This window comes from Maylandia zebra, linkage group LG12 (genome assembly GCF_041146795.1).
Source record: "Maylandia zebra isolate NMK-2024a linkage group LG12, Mzebra_GT3a, whole genome shotgun sequence".
In the NCBI taxonomy this organism is placed as follows: Eukaryota; Metazoa; Chordata; class Actinopteri; order Cichliformes; family Cichlidae; genus Maylandia; species Maylandia zebra.
Genome location: NC_135178.1, coordinates 2,216,573 through 2,238,938, shown reverse-complemented (window position 1 = coordinate 2,238,938; position 22,366 = coordinate 2,216,573). Strand labels below are relative to the sequence as shown.

The 22,366-nt window shown below is 43.7% G+C and overlaps 1 protein-coding gene across 4 annotated transcripts in view; it reads left to right on the top strand.

Moving 5' to 3' along the window:
• Positions 1–22,366, top strand: part of LOC101470039 (whirlin) — a 64,454-nt gene that overhangs the window by 15,070 nt on the left and 27,018 nt on the right. For all 4 annotated transcript variants that reach the window (XM_004558611.6, XM_004558610.6, XM_076890547.1 and 1 more), the window contains exons 2-3: positions 10,106–10,282; positions 17,706–17,831. In XM_004558611.6, the coding sequence (XP_004558668.1) occupies positions 10,106–10,282; positions 17,706–17,831 (303 nt within the window). The remainder of the gene's footprint in view (positions 1–10,105; positions 10,283–17,705; positions 17,832–22,366) is intronic.

Here is a 22,366-nt window from a genome sequence, read left to right as displayed (position 1 = left end):
AAGAGCACAGACTGAGCGAAAGTCTCCACGTCAAGATGTTCAAAGATAGACCTGTCAGCTCAAACCAGTCCTGTAGCTGGAGCACTCACTAAAGTTTCTCACCAGTTCCCTGTATTTCAGCTCCTGCCCACCTGCAGTATCATCACAGAAATTCTCCAGGTAGGATGTTCTGCTGTTGCACTGGAAATCGTATGAAATCTTAGGAATGTAGAATGATGCCCCCCCCCCCCCCCAGCTGTACAAACTGAGGGCTCTCTTACAGTCAGCAATCCAGGAGACAGTAGAAGTGGTGACACCCATCCTGAGCACCTTGTGGTTGGATGGTATTAATGTCACTTTAATACTATATTTGGTATCAGTGCGTCTTTACACTGGCTGCCTGTCCATTTTAGAATCATTTTAAAATTGTAACATTTCATTGTTTGCTTTTAAAGTTTTAAATGGCTCCTTCTTACCTGTCAGACCTACACCGATACACTCCACAAAGGTCTCTCACATCAACTGACCAGTCACTCCTTGCTGTCCCCATGTTGAGACTGAAACACCGGGGGGACCGAGCTTTTGCTGTTTTGGCCCCCAAATTATGGAATAAACTGCCCTCCATATTAGGCTGGCCCCAACACTTGAAATCACTTTTAAAAACACACCTTTTTTCAAAGGCTTTTTAGGAGTAGCACCAGAGTCAGCTTGTAGTCAGTTTTCATCAGCTGTTGGTCCCCCCACCCCCATGAAAAAAGCCTGTGAGCACCATAAAAGCACAGAAAAATTGACTAAGGTCCATAGTTTTTAAAAACTAACATTTTAAAAACATTATCTACAACTATAAGAAACTATGTAGAAAAACACAAGAAACTGCAGGAGCTGCAGCAGCAAGCCGGCACTCTCACAGCAGACTAGATGTGAATGCATATTTATTAGTTTATATATTATTTGTTATAGAAAACGTACCAAAGAAATATTTGTTTGGGAATGTCATGCTCAAAGAAGTCCTGCCATTAATTAATTCTTTGATCTTAAATATGATCAACCTATCTCTAATAATCAGCTATGTACCACAGGCCTTCAAGCTGGCTGTAGTTAAACCTTTACTCAAAAAGCATCTCTAGACCCAGCAGTCTTAGCTAATTATAGGCCAATCTCCAACCTTCCTTTATATCAAACATCCTTGAAAGAGTAGTTGTCAAACAGCTAACAGATCATCTGCAGAGGAATGGTTTATTTGAAGAGTTTCAGTCAGGTTTCAGAGCTCATCACAGCACAGAAACAGCTTTAGTGAAGGTTACAAATGATCTTCTTATGGCCTCTGACAGTGGACTCATCTCTGTGCTTGTCCTGCTAGACCTCAGTGCAGCGTTCGATACTGTCGACCATAATATCCTATTAGAGCGATTAGAACATGCTGTAGGTATTACAGGTACTGCGCTGCAGTGGTTTGTATCATATCTATCTAATAGACTCCAGTTTGTGCATGTAAATGGAGAGTCCTCTTCACACACTGAGGTTAATTATGGAGTTCCACAGGGTTCAGTGCTAGGACCAATTCTGTTTACATTATACATGCTTCCCTTAGGCAGCATCATTAGAAGACATAGCATACATTTACACTGCTATGCAGATGACACCCAGCTCTATCTGTCCATGAAGCCAGATAACACACACCAATTAGTTAGACTGCAGGAATGTCTTAAAGACATAAAGACCTGGATGGCCGCTAACTTTCTGCTTCTTAATTCAGATAAAACTGAGGTTATTGTACTCGGCCCTGAAAAGCTTAGAAATATGGTATCTAAGCAGATTCTTACTCTGGATGGCATTACCTTGGCCTCCAGTAACGCTGTGAGGAACCTTGGAGTCATTTTTGACCAGGATGCACATATTAAACAAATATGTAAGACTGCGTTCTTCCATTTGTGCAACATCTCTAAAGTTAGAAATATCCTGTCTCAGAGTGACGCTGAAAAACTAGTTCATGCATTTATTACTTCCAGGCTGGACGACTGTAATTCATTATTATCAGGATGTCCTAAAAACTCCCTGAAAAGCCTTCAGCTGATCCAAAATGCTGCAGCCAGAGTCCTGACAGGGACTAGAAAGAGAGAGCAGATTTCTCCTGTTTTGGCTTCCTGTTAAATCCAGAATTCAAAATCCTGCTCCTCACATACAAGGTCTTAAATAATCAGGCCCCATCTTATCTTAATGACCTTGTAGTACCATATCACCCTATTAGAGCACTTCGCTCTCGCTCTGCAGGCCTACTTGTTGTTCCTAGAGTATTTAAAAGTAGAATGGGAGGCAGAGCCTTCAGTTTTCAGGCCCCTCTTCTGTGGAACCAGCTTCCAGTTTGGATTCAGGAGACAGACACTATCTCTACTTTCAAGATTAGGCTTCAAACTTTCCTTTTTGCTAAAGCATATAGTTAGGGCTGGACCAGGTGACCCTGAATCCTCCCTTAGTTATGCTGCAATAGACGTAGGCTGCCGGGGATTCCCATGATGCATTGAGTTTTTCCTTTCCAGTCACCTTTCTCACTCACTATGTGTTAACAGACCTCTCTGCATTGAATCATATCTGTTATTAACCTCTGTCTCTCTTCCACAGCATGTCTTTATCCTGTCTTCCTTCTCTCACCCCAACCAATCACAGCAGATGGCCCCGCCCCTCCCTGAGCCTGGTTCTGCTGGAGGTTTCTTCCTGTTAAAAGGGAGTTTTTCCTTCCCACTGTTGCCAAAGTGCTGCTCATAGGGGGTCATATGATTGTTGGGTTTTTCTCTGTATCTATGAAGCGCCTTGAGGCGACTTTTGTTGTGATTTGGCGCTATATAAATAAAATTGAATTGAATTGAATTGAATCTGCAGTTCAGGTACACATACATGTCTGTGGGCTTCAGAGAGACTGAGGCAGCAAGAGAAAGAGAATTCAGATGCAGCAACTATGATAGATGAAGTGCAGGAAAACAGCTGGCATGGCAGATTAGAGATGACAGTCGACACATCTACACACACACAGACACACAAACAGATAGTGCCACGTAGCAGAAGAGAAAACCAAATCAAAGCAGCCGACTACAAATTTAGACTATTGAGAAAGATTTACACATGTGTGTGTATTGCTGTTGGTACACACAAACACACTACACATGTTTTACTAATGTTCATTAGATTAAGCTTTAAATTTAACATGCAAGTAACAACTTGAGCTGAGCCAGCGAATCGATATAATTATGAATGAAATAATACTGGTATAGATTTATTTAAAAATAATTAAATCCTGCATGAATCAAGTTGTTTATTTGTTGTGTTTTGTTTTCTCCAGGCTAGCATGAAAAAACCATCAACCATGAAACCTGATGAAAAAAGGATTTAAATGATTTGGACTTTTCTTGGACCGTTTCAGATTTCTTATTCTGCAGAAAGAGTAGAAAACAAACCGACACTTAAGCATGAGCAATGCTTAGAGGCAGAAGTAGTGATTCAGTCACAATTAAGGGCCCTCACTGTGGCCCTTATAATCTGAGTGACCAATGCTGACCTCGGCACTGTCATTTTGTCCTGTGAATCACCTCGCCTCCAGCATAAAATTAAATCCATTTTATCATAGAAACATTTCCCTTCTTTTTCTCTCTTTAACCACCTACCCATCCAGCCCCATGCAAGGGCTGCTAAGAGCTCCTCTTCCACCCACTCCCTCACAGTTGAAGCATTGTGGGGAAGCATATATAGCTCAAATTGCACTTGAGTGCCACTTGTCTCTGCTTGTTACAGCACCCATCTTTGATTCTTTCCTGCTCTGGATGGCTCTGAGCTTGCAGAAACACTGAGCTCAGAATAGAACAGCTACTTCTGCCTCAGCACTGCTATGATGCAAGGCTGAACAAAGAAAAGTGACTCGCCCGCGGTGACATACTTTGTTATCCAGCATTTTCTGTCTGCCATTTGTTAGTGAAGCTCTAGTTGCAGACCACTATCAATCTCTGTAGCTTAACTGGGTCAGTTATTTTATTGTCTGTGGAGAAGTCTAATTGTCAGGGCTGGCTGTGTTGCTGGGAGAGTTGGACCCAGAAAGCAGGACTCGAGGAGTAACAAGAGGAGTAAAGTAAAAAGAGGTTTTATTATCGATGGGACATTGAGGCTCCGAAGCCTGTTTCGCGCTTTTTTAGCGGCTTGTATCAAATTGTGATCATGTGACTGATAACGTTTGAGGCCTAATATGTCACAATGAAAAACTGGAAGTGAGGTGACTGATTCCAACCTTTACCACTGCTTCACTCATTACAAGGAGATGTGAGATGCTTCAAGCAGACTAATATAAACAGTAACAGGATAACACATTTAACACTAGCACTGCCAGAAGGTTTCATTTTGACCCGGACCTGTAACATGTGCAGCAATGGCAAAGACACCATTTTTTGAAGAGGTTAAGTTTGTAATGATAAAACTAGTTTCACAGCTGGCTACAAAAACAGAAGAAACACATTTTAAAGCCCTTTACTTCCTCCGCACTGCTTTTCAGGCCTTCACTTTTTATTTAATGTTTAGATGCGTTTTGAACCATCTGCCCAGTTCAGCTGCACAGCACAGCCAGCGATAACACACTCACCTTTGCCAAAAAGTTAATGTGTGCCAAAAATAATTTCAGATATTTCTTTGGGTTTTTTTTTATTATCTCTAATGTCTTTGCTTATGTTTCCTGTGCCTGTACTCAAACAGACGAAGGGCTTAGCTTATATAAAGGTTATGAAGAAAATGAAGTTATGAAGGGGTTCGCTTATAAAAAAATTACCTGTTTTGCAAATATTTTTATAACCCGTTATTGCACCTGCTTTTCTGTTCTGCATTATAGTCAATCCAGTAATTTTCGTCCATTTCAGATATTTGCATAGAACAGTTATCTTCTTCCCTCTTGCCCAGATCACTCATGAAAAATACATTTTTCATTTTTAAAAAGAACTCAACAAGGAAAACATACTGGGAGGGAGGACACAACCACACAGGAGAATGTGACAAAAAGCAAGGGAAGGCTGAGGCAATAGAGACACAAGATACAGGGAAGAACAGATACCAAAATAAAACGGGAAACTACTGACACTGAGATACAGACTAAGTTACGACAGCAGAGAGTAATCACAGGAACAAGCTTTAAGCACAAGATTAATAGAGGCTACTACACCAGGCAAGACTCCAAGTTCAGGTTGTGCAGGTATGCCCCTGAGACAATCCAGCACATAAAAACAAGGTGCAAGATGCTAGCAGGGAGTTACATGGAACTAAGTGACTAGCATAGTACAGGAACATCTCTGCCAAATATGGCCCACGGACTAACCTCTCGGGTGTTTGAGAATGACCGAGCCAAAATCCTGAGGGACTTCCAGATACAGACAGAAAACCTGCTAATGGTTAAACAACAGGATGTAGTGTTGGTGGACAAGCAGAGGACGAAGGCCGTAGCGACAGTTAGGTGATAGCAACATAAGGAAAAATGAACATTAGAAGAAACTGCAGGGGCTTAGAGAATACCTAGAGAAGATGTGGAATTTGAAGGCAACGGTGGTCCCTGTGGTACAAATCCAACCTGAAGGGCATATTTACTGTCAACATTTAATATTATCCCTTCAATTTCCAGCTTCAAACTCATGAGCCTTTTGGACACTCTCGTCACAATCCTGTTTATATCCTCTTTCTTCTACCAACACCATGGTAGAACAGCTTGAATCTGCCTCCAGTGCTCCTGGCCTTACCTCCCGTTTATCTGGTTTTACACAGTATATTTAGTTTTCTTCTCTCCATCATGTAAGCCAACCCTTTCCCTTTATCATAGTCATAGTTCCTATCATCAGGGACTTTAAATGTCCTTTCCCACTTAACAAACCTTCCTCTTCCTTTGTCTTCAGCCAGTGGTGGCACAGTTTCCACTGGCTGTTTTCCACTGGATCCTAATGGGAATATTAGCATGCTTGAAATAGTGTCCTTTCTCCTTTGGGCATTGATGTACTGCCCTGTTGACCTGGTCTCCTGCATGTCTATGAAAGTTTATAGAGAGGGTAAAAGGTCTTAGCGTTTGATCTTTTTAAGGGTCCACTGTGTTGCACAGCATACACTATATGGTTTAGGTTGTGCTTTGTCCTGGAGAGGAACGGGTTTCATCTGAGGGCTTTGCTGGTTCTGAACTTCACTGTGACACTTGGAGAAAATTCTCGAGTTTATCTTATAAAGTTATCACATAAGGGAAAACAAAGTTGTTCCTTTTGCCTCCCTGGTTAATTACTTTTTGTGTCAGAAACTAAAGTTTCTGAAAACATATTCTTTTTTTGCTTTAAGAATACTTAATTACTCATCTAGTCAAGTTGAAAAACTGTCGAAGAAGTAGGCGTATACTGTCAGTCTACAAGCAAGAGAACAGCTCCATGAACAGTTGATTGAAGGTAGTAGCATTTTTAGGACTAGCAGAACATTGCAAGCCATGAAACACCATATAACAGACAGACTGAAGCACCCATGGCTTACCTGTTATCGCACCTGAAAGAGACTAAAAGATCTTAACATCCAACCTTGTTGTTAAAAGTGGTACAGAGTGCTAAAACAGAGTGCAGCATGTGCAAACACCAAGAAGCCACTAATCTAAAAGAATGTCTGACTTTAAAGTTATGATTTAATAAAATAAATTGCATTGATTATATTCTGATCAGCAGACACGGAGTTCTGAAGAGAAAGGGTCGAAGAAAGCATTTCTGTGCAACTGGATTAAAACCAAATTATGTGGACATGGATGTTCATGTAAGAATGAAGTGAGGACAAATCTGAAGATAAACTGCATGAGCTGAATGAAACATTAAGTGTATTCATATGTGATAGATTCTGTTCATCTGGACGTCTGGAGTTTCATCACTTATCGAAGTGACTTCTTCTTCTTCTTGGTGTTCGCTCTGTGTTGTAGCGTCCTGATGACGCCCAGTTTGTGCTACAGTGGATGATGAGAGTCAAACCTTAAATCCTGACCTGTATGCGTAGGTTTACGGTACACGTCAGCTTTGTGTCATGGGGGGCAGGGCTATGGTTCCCCCCACTGTTATTACCTTTTTTTGCTATGGTCTGCCCCGTTAGTATAACAGTTTAACCTGTGTTGTGTTATTCAGTCATTTCTGTTAGTGTGAACATACTAATGCACAAGGAAAAAAAGAAAAATAATTCTCTGTAACTTATTTCAAAAAGGAAAGCTTTTATATAGCCCAGTCAGAGCAAATCAACAGTATAAATACCACATATCTCTCGCCTAGTTCAGTAAACACATCTGCAATCACGGGGAAGTCTGCTAACTTGATAGCTGTGCAGGTGACAAGCATCAGCACCCTCCATCACCCACAGATGGTCGCTGCTGAATAGGCTGGCTGTTCACAGAGTCCTGTATCAAAACACATTAGTGGAAACTTGAATGAAGAGAAAAGGTGTGGTAAGAAAAGTTTCTGAGACAAAAAATTTACATGTTGGTTTGTTAAGAAGCTGATTCAGGAGCAGGTGACAGGTGAAGATGGTCCAGTTTGGTGGTACTATGGTGTTGGAAGCTGAGCTGTAGTCCACGAAGAGCATCCTCATGTAGATCTTCCTGTTCTCCAGATAGGTCAGCTCTCACTGAAGGATGATGGTCGTGGCATCCCCGTTTGCTCTGTAAGCAAACTGATGAGGGTCGTGGGAGGGGTTTAGACAGCCTCTGATATGCTGAGACACTATCTGCTCAAAACAATTCCTGGCTACAGACGTGAGGGCTACAGGTCTGTAGTTGAGGATGTCTATACCAGTCTGTATCAGCCTCAAACTGAGCAAAGAAGGTGTTGCACTCCTCTGTGAGTTTTAGGCTGCTGTCGGGGGTTGGGGGGCTTGGATGCCTCTCCACACCTGGTGGGGGTTGTTGTCTCTGAGGAAGCCCTCCTCAGGTTGGCTGTAGAGAGAACTGTCCCTCAGCCTGAAGGCTGAGTTATGTGTTCTGATCAGAACCAGGACTTTACTCGTCATCCAAGGTTTTCGTTTAAGAAAAACCTGGATGGTTTTAGTCACTGTCACATTCTCTACACAGCACTTAACGTAGAAGAGCACAGACTGAGTGAAAGTCTCCAGGTCAAGATGTTCAAAGATGGACCTGTCAGCTCAAACCAGTCCTGTAGCTGGAGCATCATCTGGTCATGTTTTAATTTGCTTGTAGGGGTTTGTTTCTTGAGGGGGTGGAGGCAGGGATGAGGAGTGGAGAGAGGTTGTAAGATTGTCCACAGTGGCAGAGGGATGTTGCACTGATGCTACTGTACACACAGTCCAGTGTCCTGTCCCCACTGGTAGGACACTTAAACATGCTGGTGGAATTTGGGGAGTACAGATTTCAAACATGGCTTATTAAAGTTCCCAGCAACAACATGGACGCCCAACAGGTCCCTCTCTGCTGTTCACTTATAATAAGTTGGAAGTGGTTGGGTGCTAACGTTAGCATTCGGACGAATGTAAACAATGGTAACTATGGTTAGTGTTAGCTCATGAGGTAGATAAAATCGCCTGCGCTGAATGGACATGGCCTGGTTTGGTTTCGCCGCTGGATTGGATAGACAGCTCTTCATCCTTGCTTTTGTTTCCTCTCCCTGCACTGTTTGCATCACTTGCTGAAATAACAAATGGAGCGCCCGGTCGGTCCAATCTGAAGTAAAGTCTAGGTTCAGGCAAAGGACGATGCCTGTTAGTTCCTGATGACTGAAAGTGATCAGTGTGTTGCAGGAGGATGCAACGAAAAGGCAGAAGAAACATAAAAAGTGCACAGTAGTTTGGAGCTGCAGGGGACTTTGAATTCAGCTCAGTTTTATATAAAGTTATATTGTTTATGATGGTTTGTTTTGTAATGTTTATGTTTCCAAATCACAACAACAGTTGCTTCCCAGTGTTTCTCCTTCACTCACCCCTTCATGTTTATATATCACTTTGAATGGAATCATTAGCTATTGTAAATCTCTATTATGAATCTCCGCTGTCTACGTCTCCTCACCTCCATCAGTCAGAGCAGATGGCTGCCTGGTTCTTCCTGTTAAGAGAGTTCATTGGTAACATTAAGTTCATGTAGACATGTAGTCCCATGTATACAGTTTTTAGTTGTGTAGGGTCCACAGTAGCAAAAAGTAGCAAAAATATATTGAATAAAATAGTAATAATGCAAACTTTTGTCTGTATTTGTGTTGTTGGTGCTCAGCCACTGAAAATACATGACTCAGAAAATACAAAAGATTTCATTGTAGTGAAGATAAACAGAGTGTTAAAACAAGGAAAACTGGCCATAAAAGCCATTATTTGTCCTTCATGTACATGCATGTTTTGTTCTTTAATGTTTTTGCTTCCATATTTGGTCTTGTCCCGTTTCCTGTTCAAACATATACATAGTTTAACCTCCATCAGACCAAGCGCTGTTGAAATATTCAAACAGCATCATGTTATTGTGTCTTTCACCTGCACACTGTGTATGAGAAGCTTGCCCTGTTTGCAAATGTGTTGTTCAGTTATACAAACTGTGTTCTTGCCCATGGAGTTTGAACTTCTTGTAGGTCTTATAAAAATGAACATTTAAATCCATTTTTTGGATCCATTTTTCTCCGTCTCTGGTCTCAGCTCCTGTCAGTTGTCGGTGTGTTTTAATGTCACCAAACAAAAGCTCATCTTGAACAGTCTGAACTTCTTCAACTGATGCTTCAAGGTCTCATTTGTCCTCTATCTGCCACTTTTTGCGTAATCTACAGTAAAACAAACAAACAACAAAAAGCTAACAGTATGGCATTGTTTACATACAAATCAAATAGCTGATTAGTCAATTATCAATTTTCTTTCGTCTTACTTGACTCCAAATGTTTTCAGAGATGTCAGATTCCTTAAAATGTATTTTTCCGGTGACTAGTGGAATTGGACGGGTGAAATAAGAGCATACGGAGTCCTGATTAATCAGAGGCCAAACTTCTCTGCAATAAAATATTACATTCAGGGTCGCTGTTTATTGAGCGTCAAAATAACATGAAATAACACACATGTGAGGGTATAAAGTCTGCTGTTGCACGTTAATGGAATCTGCAACGTCACTGTCCTTGGAATACAGGTGCTAAAAGGATGCAAGACGCTGAACATGTCTGTGTGCTCCATGGGACCGACTCCTGGCGGCTACATCACCAATAATCTGTACAGCTGGGTGGACCCGCAGGGCCGGAGTGTCTCCCCGCCACCTGATAGCCAGGAAGACAGTCAAAGGCACGGGCACAGGATGGAAGAGCGAACGGTAAGAACAAAGTGGAATTGTGTATTGGTGGTGAAATATGGAGGACCAGCAGATTGAAGTATACAAACACTTGAGACTGTTGTCACTGGAAACAAAGATGTTGTGAGAGTTCTTTTAAAGCAGCTGTCAGATCCAGAACTATTTATCATCAAGGATTTATTACCAGGTTTTTGCAGTGGTCCTCCTCCTGCGTCTGACAGCAGTCAGCTTGGGGCTGCAGTATATTCCTCTAAGGTCCTCATGACCTTTGCTGCCGACATTTTGAAAGACAGACTCATCCTAAAATAAAATCACCCAGCACAGGTCTTTCATCCAGTGACTGCTGGCAAAGAAAAGGTTTGCTCAAAATGACTCACCAAAAAATCAATCCTGTTACTTTGCATTGTAACTCTACATTGTCATTTGCTGTTCCCATAGTAGACCAAATTTGAGAGGATGTCACTTTTATATGAGTGTAATTATGTGCAAAGTCTGGAAAGAAAACCAGTGAAATTACTGAAAGATGTTAAATGTTTGTCAAAGCTCTCACTTATAGAGAACACCATTGTTGAAGATGCTTTCTCGGGGAAAACAGACATTCATGTTTGAAAGTCTTTAAACTGAATCTTTCAGAACTCTGGTCTCTGCCGTCATGCAGTGTCTTCAGGTCTACACACATGCAGGCAACATGTGGGTGATGGCAGCATTGAAAATCAACTACGTATAGACAAATTATCCAAAAGTTCCTCAATCAGTATAAATATAAGAAAACGTAATAAATGAAAGGAGAAATAAATTACTTTATGTTGTTCACTTCATACTATGAGTAAAGATGTACATACTTGGACTAACCTTGGATTACATGATATTCAAAGTCTTACATTGGAGCCACAGAGTCACAAAGTTCAAATGTTGCTATTTTAAAGCATCCAGCCTGCAGCAGAGAGTGAAAGACGATCTCGTGTCTGAATTCAAAACAAATCTAAAGATGTATTGAGAGCACAAAGTAAACTCATCAGGTGAGTGTTTTCACAGTCAAGTTACTCATCCTGGTAATATGTGTAAGAACAACCTGTACTGTCACCAACTGTATTTATCCTGCAATATTACATTTATTACAGTAGATATCCAAGGCTGGATTTTTCTCAGCTATAAGGTCTAGCTCTAAGTCAGCTGGGATAGGCTCCAGTGCCCCCAGTGCCACCCTGAAAAGGATAACTGGAGGTGGATGGATGGATAAGGTGGAGGTCCATATCGCCTGGCAAGAAAATTTGTCAAGAAAGTTGCTTTGACAGCAGGCTGTCTACAGTCCTAATGATCATCAGAGACCAGCTCAAAATGGACAGGTTTCAGATTATGGTCTGTTTCCTTTTGATGAAGACCCTAGAAAAGGCCTTCGGTTGGAGTCTGGAAGGATCCTGGACTATTACATTCTCCACAGTGGGAATTATTCGTGAATACAAGAAATGCAGAGACCACAGAAAAATAAAATGCTGGATGGAGCTTTTAACACCATCATGGTGAAAGACAGTAGAAGAGCTGTTTGTGATCATTTTGCTCCGTCCTCATGAGTGAGTGCACGCAGTGTCCTCACGAAGTGCAAGAGTGCACCTGCCACAGAAGCGAATCACCGCCCAAACACCAACTCATACCAGTGTGATGAAAAAGCTGCACTGCATTGGACAAACACTGGAAATGGACTCTCGGTGATGTAAGAGGCATCAGTAGAATTCAAACCTTTCAGAGAGTATCTGTCATTCAGTTTTCTTTGGTTTAAATCAGTGAGGATGAATAGAAATCACCTTCACATAGGGCTGTTCGATATAACGATATATATCGATGACGATATAAAAACATCTATCGTTTCATTTTACGCTATCGTTTGTTTCGTGGTGTCGCAAAATAAACTGTTTACGGCAATATTTGTTCATGGTTCTGATGTCACTGTAGTGGCTATATTCATTTATTAAAGTTCTCTCTTTCTCTTATATTTAATATAACCACACTACGGACAGACAAGCGCCTGTTTTTATGCGTTGTCGTTAGCAACAACGACGGTAACACCATCGCGTGTCCGCTTGTTTATGTTCCACATAAACCTTTCACAATAAAGCTCAAGATCCTGTTGAGACTTTTCAAAATAGTCACTTGGATGAGTGACGAAACGTTTCTCCCACAAAACGCTACGTCCAGAAGAACAGAATCAACTTTTGGAGATTTACTTTCCTGGATGATTGCACGTGCATCAAGACTTTTCAAAATAAACTGAATCACGTGAAAGATTATTTACGGATGAGAAGTAAATAAGAGTAAAAAAGAGCCGCCAGGTGCTAAAAAATAAACCTTAGACTCAAACGTTAGAACAGGCTTTTCCCCGCAGCACGCTGTGTAATAAATACGGCTTATGTCTAAAAATGTATAGTTTCATGCATCTGTTAAAACGCTCGACTCCGGGTGAAGGATGCAGAGCTGGAAACACTTCAGGCAAGTCGAGCTGCCCGAGATTCACAGAATTTACAGGAAATGTTACATTGTTGTGATTTATATCGGGATATGAGATTTTGGTCATATCGCACAGCCCTACCTTCACAATTACTATGTAAGTAATTCAAATCAACACGTTGATATTCTTAAATAAAGTTGCTGGGGCAAAATATCAGTCACAAATCTCAAAAGTTTCTCTTCCCATCTTCATTTTTCCTCCATGGATAGATGACTCAAATAGTTTTGGATCAACACGGGTGCAAAAAAGAAAAAAGCAACTCTTTTTGTCCTGTAGTACTACAGACTGTCCAGTATTGGCGTCTTTAAGGAGTAATCTTTTGCCCTCCAGCAGCAGTATTAGTAGTAGCAGGAAGCACAGCAGTGCAGTGTGGCTGTGAGCTTTTTGTCACAAGTTTTGATGTTCAATTTGACCTGTTCAGCCTTTATACTAGAGATGGCACCATACCACTTTTTTATGTTTGATACCGATACTGTATATCAGATTGGTCCATCTCTACTATAACCCCACTTTTTATCTTGTGTCAGCTTGCATGGTCTCAGAATCAGAATCAGAATCAGAATGGGTTTATTGCCAGATGTTGAGGTTTACAACATTAGGAAATTGCTGCGGTGCTTCAGTGCAGACAATAAGAATTAAAGTGCTATGTAGAAAGAAAGATATGTGCATGAGATATATACATGAGAATAAGAATTATGAGTGCTACGTAGAAAGATATATACATGAGTGCAGGTGGTGATCAGTGCCAAACATGAAATGATGCAGTGACACAGCGTAGGGTCATGTGTTAGTGGTGGGAACAGTCATACGTTTATTGTTCATGTGTCCAACAGCAGAGGGGAAGAAACTGTTCTTGTGGCGAGAGGTTCTGGTGCGAATGGACCGGAGCCTCCTGCCTGAGGGGAGCAGGTCAAACAGACTGTGTCCAGGGTGAGAAGGGTCAGCTGAGATCCGGGCTGCACGCCGCAGTGTCCTGGAGGTGTACAGGTCCTGCAGAGATGGGAGTCTGCAGCCAATCACCTTCTCAGCAGAGCGCACAACACGCTGCAGTCTCTGTTTGTCCCTGATAGTGGCTCCAGCGTACCACACGGTGATGGAGGAGGTGAGGATGGACTCGATGATTGCGGTGTAGAATTGCATCATCGTCCGTGTTGGCAGGTTGAATTTCTTCAGCTGCCTCAGGAAGTACATTCTCTGCTGGGCTTTCTTAATGACGGAGGTGATGGTGGGCTCCCACTTCAGGTCCTGGGTGATGGTGGTACCCAGGAAGCGGAATGAGTCCACAGAGGTGATGGGGGTGTCAGTCAGGATGATGGGGGGGAGTGGGGCTGTGTGCTTCCTGAAGTCCACAATAATCTCCACTGTCTTCTGGGCATTCAGCACCAGGTTGTTGTGGCTGCACCAAGACACCAGACGTTCAACCTCCCTCCTGTAGGCAGACTCGTCCCCGTCCGAGATGAGCCCAATGACGGTGGTGTCATCTGCGAACTTGATTAGCTTGACAGACTGGTGGGTGGAGGTGCAGCAGTTGGTGTACAGGGAGAAGAGCAGAGGAGAAAGAACACAGCCCTGAGGGGAGCCGGTGCTGATGGTCCGGGAGTCCGAGACATTCTTCCCCAGCCTCACGTGCTGCTTCCTGTCCGTCAGGAAGTCAGTGATCCACCGGCAGATGGGATCAGGCACATTCATCTGGGAAAGCTTGCCTCGGAGATGGTCTGGAAGGATGGTGTTGAAGGCAGAGCTGAAGTCCACAAACAGGATCCTGGCGTAGGTTCCTGGGGAGTCCAGATGCTGCAGGATGAAGTGTAGGGCCATGTTGATGGCGTCGTCTACAGACCTGTTGGCTCTATATGCAAACTGCAGGGGGTCCAGGAGGGGGGCCGTGAGGGTCCTGAGATGGGAGAGAACTAGGCGCTCAAATGACTTCATGACCACAGATGTCAGAGCCACGGGTCTGTAGTCATTTAGTCCAGTGATCCTAGGTTTCTTGGGGACAGGGATTATGGTGGAGGACTTGAAGCAGGCAGGCACATGGCATGCCTGCAGTGAGGAGTTGAAGATGCCAGAAAACACTGGGGCCAGCTCGTTTGCACAGTGTCTGAGGGTGGCAGGAGACACACCGTCTGGGCCGGGAGCTTTCCGAGCATTCAGACTCTTAAACTGCTTCCTCACATCTGCTTCATGAATATGAAGAGTTGTGGTGGGAGGAGGTGGTGTGAAATCCTCTTTTGTGTGGGGTGAGGAGGGGGGTGTTGCAGGTGAACAGTTTGAAGGTGGTGATGGCTCTGTGGAGGGGGGAGAGGTGGGGGAATTAGTGTCCAAAGTGTCTCTATTGTTGGGGCCGTTGGAGGTGTGAAGGCTGCCTGATGGCTCGTCAAAACGGCAGTAGAAGTCGTTAAGGGTGTTGGCTAAGAGCAAGTCATCAGTGGAGTGGGGGGTTTTAGGCTTGTAGTTTGTGATATTCCTAAAACCTTTCCACACAGAGGCCGAGTCATTCTCTGAGATCTGCTGCTGCATCTTCTCAGAGTGCTGATGTTTGGCAATGTCCACTTCTTTAGTGAACCTGTACTTGGCCTCTCTGTAGCAGTCCCTGTCTCCGCTTCTGAACGCCTTTCTCTTTTCCAGCCACAGCTTTTTGAGTTTAGGAGTAAACCAGGGTTTGTCATTGTTATAACTCACCCTGGTGCGTGATGGCACAATGCTGTCCTCACAGAAGTGGATATAGGAGGTGACAGTGTCCGTAAACTCGTCCAAGCTGTTAGAAGCAGCCTTCAATGTGTCCCAGTCTGTGGTCTCCAAACACGTGCGAAGCTCCTCCACAGCCTCGTTGCTCCACAGTTTTTTAGTCCTCACGACAGGTTTGGAGAGCTTCAGCCTCTGTCTGTACGCGGGGATCAGGTGGATCATGACGTGGTCAGAAAGTCCGAGTGAAGCGCGGGGCACCGCACGATAGGCCCCGCTGATCGTGCTGTAACAGTGGTCCAATGTCCTCTCCTCTCTGGTCGGGCATTTAATATACTGCTTATATTTTGGAAGCTCATGGCTCAGATTGGCTTTGTTAAAGTCCCCAAGAGCAATGATGAGAGTCTCCCTTCCTTAGTGGCAGACTGTTGAATTGGGTGGTCTTTATGGTCTCTAAAATTATATTGGTTTGCAGAATAAACTGATCACTTACTATATGCCCAACCATTGTAATCTGAACACCGAATGAAAACAAAATCTAATACATAGACAAGACAGTTCACTCAGTGAATAGTTTGCTATTAGAGTAGACACAGATGAGTATGCAGACCAAGGGCTGTTTGTCCACCTCAGGTCACTGAGTTTCAGAGCTTCTGCTTCTCTGATGGAAGGATATTCAGATCAGTGTCTTTCCAGAAATAATGTTTAAATCCACTTTGGTTAACTGACTGAAATGAGATCAACTAGTTAAAAAAAAAACAACAACAACAGCATTTTCTAATGGATGGGTTGTAATGTATTACAAGTTAATTTGGTTATTGTGTCGTTAACGTTAATGTGTTCACAGTTGCTACTTAGTTAAATCAGAGATTCTCTCACAGTGCAGCATTTCAATTCCTGAATGAATCATTAATGGACTGCAAGGCTCCAAATGTTGTCACAACTATCTCACTTACCTACCTGTGATTGGCTGAGGGCATACAGCGGGTAGGCTAGTGTGTGTGTGTGTGTGTGTGTGTGTGTGTGTGTGTGTGTGTGTGTGTGTGTGTGTGTGCGCCTGTGTGTGTGTGTGTGTGTGTGTGTGTGTGTGTGTGTGTGTGTGTGTGTGTGTGTATGTGTGGCCTGTGGAATTCAAATAGAGACCCATTGCTGCATCATGTTGCACATATATGAAATCTATAAATGATGTTTTGATTGAATGATTACTGGTTTAAACATTGTAACAAGTGTGAAAGATGAATGGACTGGCATTTAAATAAAGCTTTTCTACCTAAGCACTCAAACTATCCACTGCCAGTAAATCAGGTATCTCACCAGCAGGGGGCAAAATGGAGGAAAGATAATGTCATCTGAATTATTTAATATAGTTTTAGCTTGTATTGAAATGATGGGTGGGAAAGTTGTTGTTTCTAATATTGCAGAGTCTGTACAACATTACGTGCTTGGAGGTGACTGCTGTGAATTGGTGCTATATATATTTTTGCTAAAACAAAAGAACACTTTTTAATCAAAGTAAAGCATGAAGTGAATTAAACTTCCAGGATAGTGACCCAGTCAGATCAGTAGCAGAGGGAACTGTTCACCAGTTTCAGCTGCTTTGGAGTTAATGAAATTAACAACAGGTGCACTACAGAGGCAACAGTGATACAACCTCAAAACCTGAAATAGTTTAGCAGGTTGCAGCCACTGACACTTTACCCACCTTTCTCTTTTCTGACTCTTTTTTTCGTGCTTGGTTAGGGTCAGTGTCCCTACTCCTAGTATGAGGTGATACCTGAACCCTACAGAACCTAAACCGTCCTTGTGCAAGGAACAACAGCATGAGGATCGCCCTGCAGGATGACCTCTCGCAGGCCACTGGTGTGAATAACTCTTACCAATCAGAAACAGAATCCATGGTAAATGATAATTGGACTGATTCTTTTATAGCGCTTTTCTACTCTCCCGGAGTACTCAAAGCACTCTATACAACATGCCTGGTTCCCATCAGTCCAGTGAACAAATCCTTACTTTTAGCCAAATAAAGATCTTAACTCTGCGATTACTGTTTGGGTTTTGTCTGCCTTTGAGTCCTCCATTCAGCTTTGATGGCCACGGCTCATAAAGGCTGACCACAGCTGTTCATGTGTTGATTCCAAGGAAAGAACGTTTCTTTAAACTCTGTTTATTATTCTGACTATTCTGCCTCCAAACTTTTCTTCTGTAAGTCTTTGTTTACTAACAACACAGATTGATCTGAATACCCTGTCTTTCCTAAAGGTGAACCTGAACATGGAAGGAGGTCGATCTCTGGGTCTAATGATCAGGGGTGGTGCTGAGTATGGACTGGGCATATACATTACTGGAGTGGACCCTGGATCTGCTGCAGACATTGGTGGACTAAAGGTAGCCTGTCTCATCTGTCCTTCAGAGCATTGCTGTATTACACCACAACACAATACAAACCCACACTGCACTCCCACTACTGCAGGTATATAAAAATCAAGCGCCGAGCCTTTCAGTCTGCTTTACAAACATCTGTGAAAGAGTTTAGTGAATGTGATGCAGTAAGATGGTGTCTGTAAACTCCCTCTGTAAGCAGTGGGATCAGTATCATCTCTGAATGTTATGTTAGTGGTAACTGTTCATTCACTGCTGGGCCCGCGTCCTCATTTGAGGAGCTTGTAGAACTGGGGGAACATGTATAGATGAGAACCGAAAGGAGCATGTTTGGAGGCGTGGTCCCGCTCCTGAGATTCAGGTCCTTTATCTTCAAATATGTGAGCTACAGAAATGTGCCGTAATTTGTTGGTAGTTGAAGCAGCAAGCCGTCTGCCCCTTTCCTTACCTACTCTTTCTACTCCACCTTCTACTCCTTAGAAATTATACACTAAATATCATACACACACACACACACACACACATACACACACACACACACACATATATATATACACGCCCCAGGCGTTCGATTCCTGCCTGGGGCATCTGTATCCAGTAAGGGTCCTAAGGCTAGACCCCCTATGCTAAGCAAGCGAGACAGATAAGTATGAAGGCATGCCGGCTCGGACGTCGCCCGGATCAACAAGGTCCGCGTCAGGTGTTGAGGAACCAGGGCACCGTGACGAGAAGTGGGCTACTGGAACAAGAAGGCATCGGTGGGCAAGAGACGAAAACAGGGCGTTGTTGGAATGCTACTACGCAAGTAACCCCGGCGGAAGGGGCTACATGAATAGGATGAGGGACCTATGGATTCTTCGATACCCAACATCCACAATGACGGCGAAACAACTAGTAGCTCAGTGTTCCAACATTCGAAAGAAGGGACTGCTCTCACAGCTAGAGATTGACGAGGTACAACATAAATGCTACGGCAAGGGGGAGCCAAGAATACCAGAGGCGCAAAACACCAGCTACTGGCAGACCAAGCAGTCAGCCGAGACTGCAGGACCAGACTGGCAAAATGGGAGACGCCCCCAAGGGTGGTGGAGAATGACCGAGCTAAGATCCTGTGGGACTTCCAGATACAGACGGACAAAATGGTGGTGGCTAACCAACCGGACATAGTGGTGGTAGACAAACAGAAGAAGACGGCCGTAGTGATCGATGTAGCGGTTCCGAATGACAGCAATATCAGGAAGAAGGAACACGAGAAGCTGGAGAAATACCAAGGGCTCAGAGAAGAGCTCGAGAGGATGTGGAGGGTGAAGGTAACGGTGGTCCCCGTGGTAATCGGAGCACTAGGTGCGGTGACTCCCAAGCTAGGCGAGTGGCTCCAGCAGATCCCGGGAATAACATCGGAGATCTCTGTCCAGAAGAGCGCAGTCCTGGGAACAGCTAAGATACTGCAGGACCCTCAAGCTCCCAGGCCTCTGGTAGAGGACCCGAGCTTGAATTATAGAGCACCCGCAGGGGCGAGATGGGAATTTTATTTTTATATATATGTTCCAGGTCGCTGTGTGCTTTCAGGTCAGTCTTCTGACTCAGGCCTTTTCAACCTGCCTGAGGGGAGGAGAACAGAAACTGCTTCCTGCCTGTGAACAACATGGCTTTCTTGATGTTGTCACACCACGTCTGACTTGGAGATAAAAATAAAGCAGCATTCTAGATTACGTGTTGAAATAATTGGGACAGCTAAAAACAAGAGAAAAAGCCAAATTTAAAACTTTTCAAAGAAGCATGGTGGGAGATATTGCTGCACTACTTTAACAGAGAGATAAAGAGCTATTTTTGGGACTGGCATACTTTACACACTATGAAAAAAAGTGTTAAAGCCACAACAACAGAGAAGATGTTGATAAAGGTATGAAGAAGCTCCGTCCTCACTGTCGAGATAAGGCTCATTCATTGATACTCTGCAGTGATTCATTGATTGTGTAATAAGCTGCTAGTGTGTGTGGATCTGTGTGTGTCTGCTGTGCTGGTCACGCAGCAGCCGACTGCGTGATCCTGCAGTTATAGTGGGATCAGCAGCTGGACCAAGAGGCTGGATTATGGCGCTGGCACAGCTGGCAGCCTTAACCCAATTTCCCTCAGGATGAATAAAGTATGATCAATCAATCAATCAATCAATCAATCAATCAATCAATCAATCAATCAATCAATCAATCAATCAATCAATCGATAACCTTTCCTTTCTCCTCTTTGTGCATCCATCCTTCGTCCCTGTCAGAAATTGTTTTTGCAGTTAATAAGATGGAGGCTTGGCTAGTGAACTGGATCACATGGCATATACAGCTAGTGGCCACCAGAGGCAGCGTAGCCTCAGATACTGTTTAAACTTGTGGTTTTCAGACTAGCAGAGTCGTCATCACAGCTCCATATGAAAGGACCTGGCTCATTTATATGTGTGTATATGTGTATTTACATGTGTGACCGATTGTGTCGCCTGTTCGTTATTTTACATATGCATTAGAAAGTGATAGAAATCTACTTAACCCTTGTATGGTGGTCTGTGAGACCCATGCCAAGTGGAGGCCGCTGCCCCTTTAGGCAGTATATACCATCAAAACCTGCAAAATATGGTATAAAGATATTTACACTTGATTATAACTGATTTTATTTTATTTTTTCTAACATTTTATTAAAAAAATGAGAAGCACATTAATTCATAAATGTGATCGAACAAAGGTGAAGGGAAAAATTAACCATGTTTTCTGTTCTCATGGCTCGTAATTGGGATGAAGTAAACATCTGTTGAGTAATTTAACATAAAATTGTTTGATAGTGTTAATTGGAAAGCCAAAACTCTAGCGGGTCCACCAGACCCATGAACACCGGCTGAGTAACAAAAACACCACACAAGGGTTAAATTCATTCAGTTAGAGTCACTTTTCTAACCCTGGAAAAGAAATATTAAAAGACAATTCAAAATGTAAGTATTTGTATTGTTAAATAAATGAACAGTTTTTATAATTTCAAATTTGCATCAGAATAATGAAACATAAAGTTTTCTAGTCTCTTTGCTCAAACTCAGCATCTAATGCCGTGACTTCATCTTCACCCTTTGTCCTGCAGGAGGTCTGATTGTGTTTGTGGATACACAGAATAACTGACTGTTGTACTATAAACTACTGGCAGTATATGGACAGAAGTACATGTTGCAAAGCTGTTGTTGGTATTTGTTTTGTTTCGCTTCCAGTACAGACACAGTGTATATGTCACTGTGGGTGCCTAACATCACTCAGTGAATATTAGGTGTAAATTCAAACCATTAGCAACTGTTGGACAGTCACACAGTGCTTCTCTGTAATGTTTTGCCAGCTCATTCAACAGTGATGGAAACTATTAGTGATTTGAATTCTGGCTCTTTTAATAAGAGAGCTGCTTCTTATGGCTCAGTGAGTCGGCTCTGTTGGCTCCCAAGCAGCTCTTCAGATCAATTTATTACAAAGGATTTAAGCCATTCGATCCCTATACAACCGGTGCAAGAGCTTGGTTCGCATTGCCGGCAATAAGTCGGACTCGTTCCCGGTGGGTGATGGGCTCCGCCAGGGCTGCCCTTTGTCTCCGGTTCTGTTCATAATTTTTATGGACAGGATTTCTAGGCGCAGCCAAGTGGCGGAGGGCTTTCGCTTTGGTGGCCTCAGAATCTCATCTCTGATTTTTGCGGATGATGTGGTTCTGTTGGCTTCATCGGGTGAGGGCCTCCAGCTCGCACTGGAACGGTTTGCGGCCGAGTGTGAAGCAGCGGGAATGAGGATCAGCACCTCCAAATCTGAGGCCATGGTTCTCAGCCGGAAAAGGGTGGAGTGCCCACTCCGGGTCGGGGATGAGTTCCTGCCCCAAGTGGAGGAGTTCAAGTATCTCGGGGTCTTGTTCGCGAGTGATGGGAGAAGGGAGCCGGAGATCGACAGACGGATTGGGGCTGCAGCTGCAGTAATGTGGACGCTGCACCGGTCCGTCGTGGTGAAGAGGGAGCTGAGTGTAAAAGCGAAGCTCTCAATTTACCGGTCGATCTACGTCCCTACCCTCACCTATGGCCACGAGCTGTGGGTAGTGACCGAAAGAACGAGATCGCGGATACAAGCGGCAGAAATGAGCTTCCTCCGAAGGGTGGCTGGCCTCTCCCTTAGAGATAGGGTGAGAAGTTCGGCCATCCGGGAGGGGCTCAGAGTAGAGCAGCTGCTGCTCCACATCGAAAGGAGCCAGCTGAGGTGGTTCGGGCATCTGACAAGAATGCCCCCTGGGCGCCTCCTGGGTGAGGTGTTCCAGGCATGTCCCACCGGGAGGAGGCCCCGGGGCAGACCCAGGACACGCTGGAGAGATTATATCTCTCGGCTGGCCTGGGAACGCCTTGGTATTCCCCCGGATAAGCTGGAGGAGGTGGCTGGGGAGAGGGAGGTCTGGGCCTCTTTGCTTAGGCTGCTGCCCCCGCGACCCGGCCCCGGACAAAGCGGATGAAGATGGATGGATGGATGGATTTAAGTAAATGTTTGTAT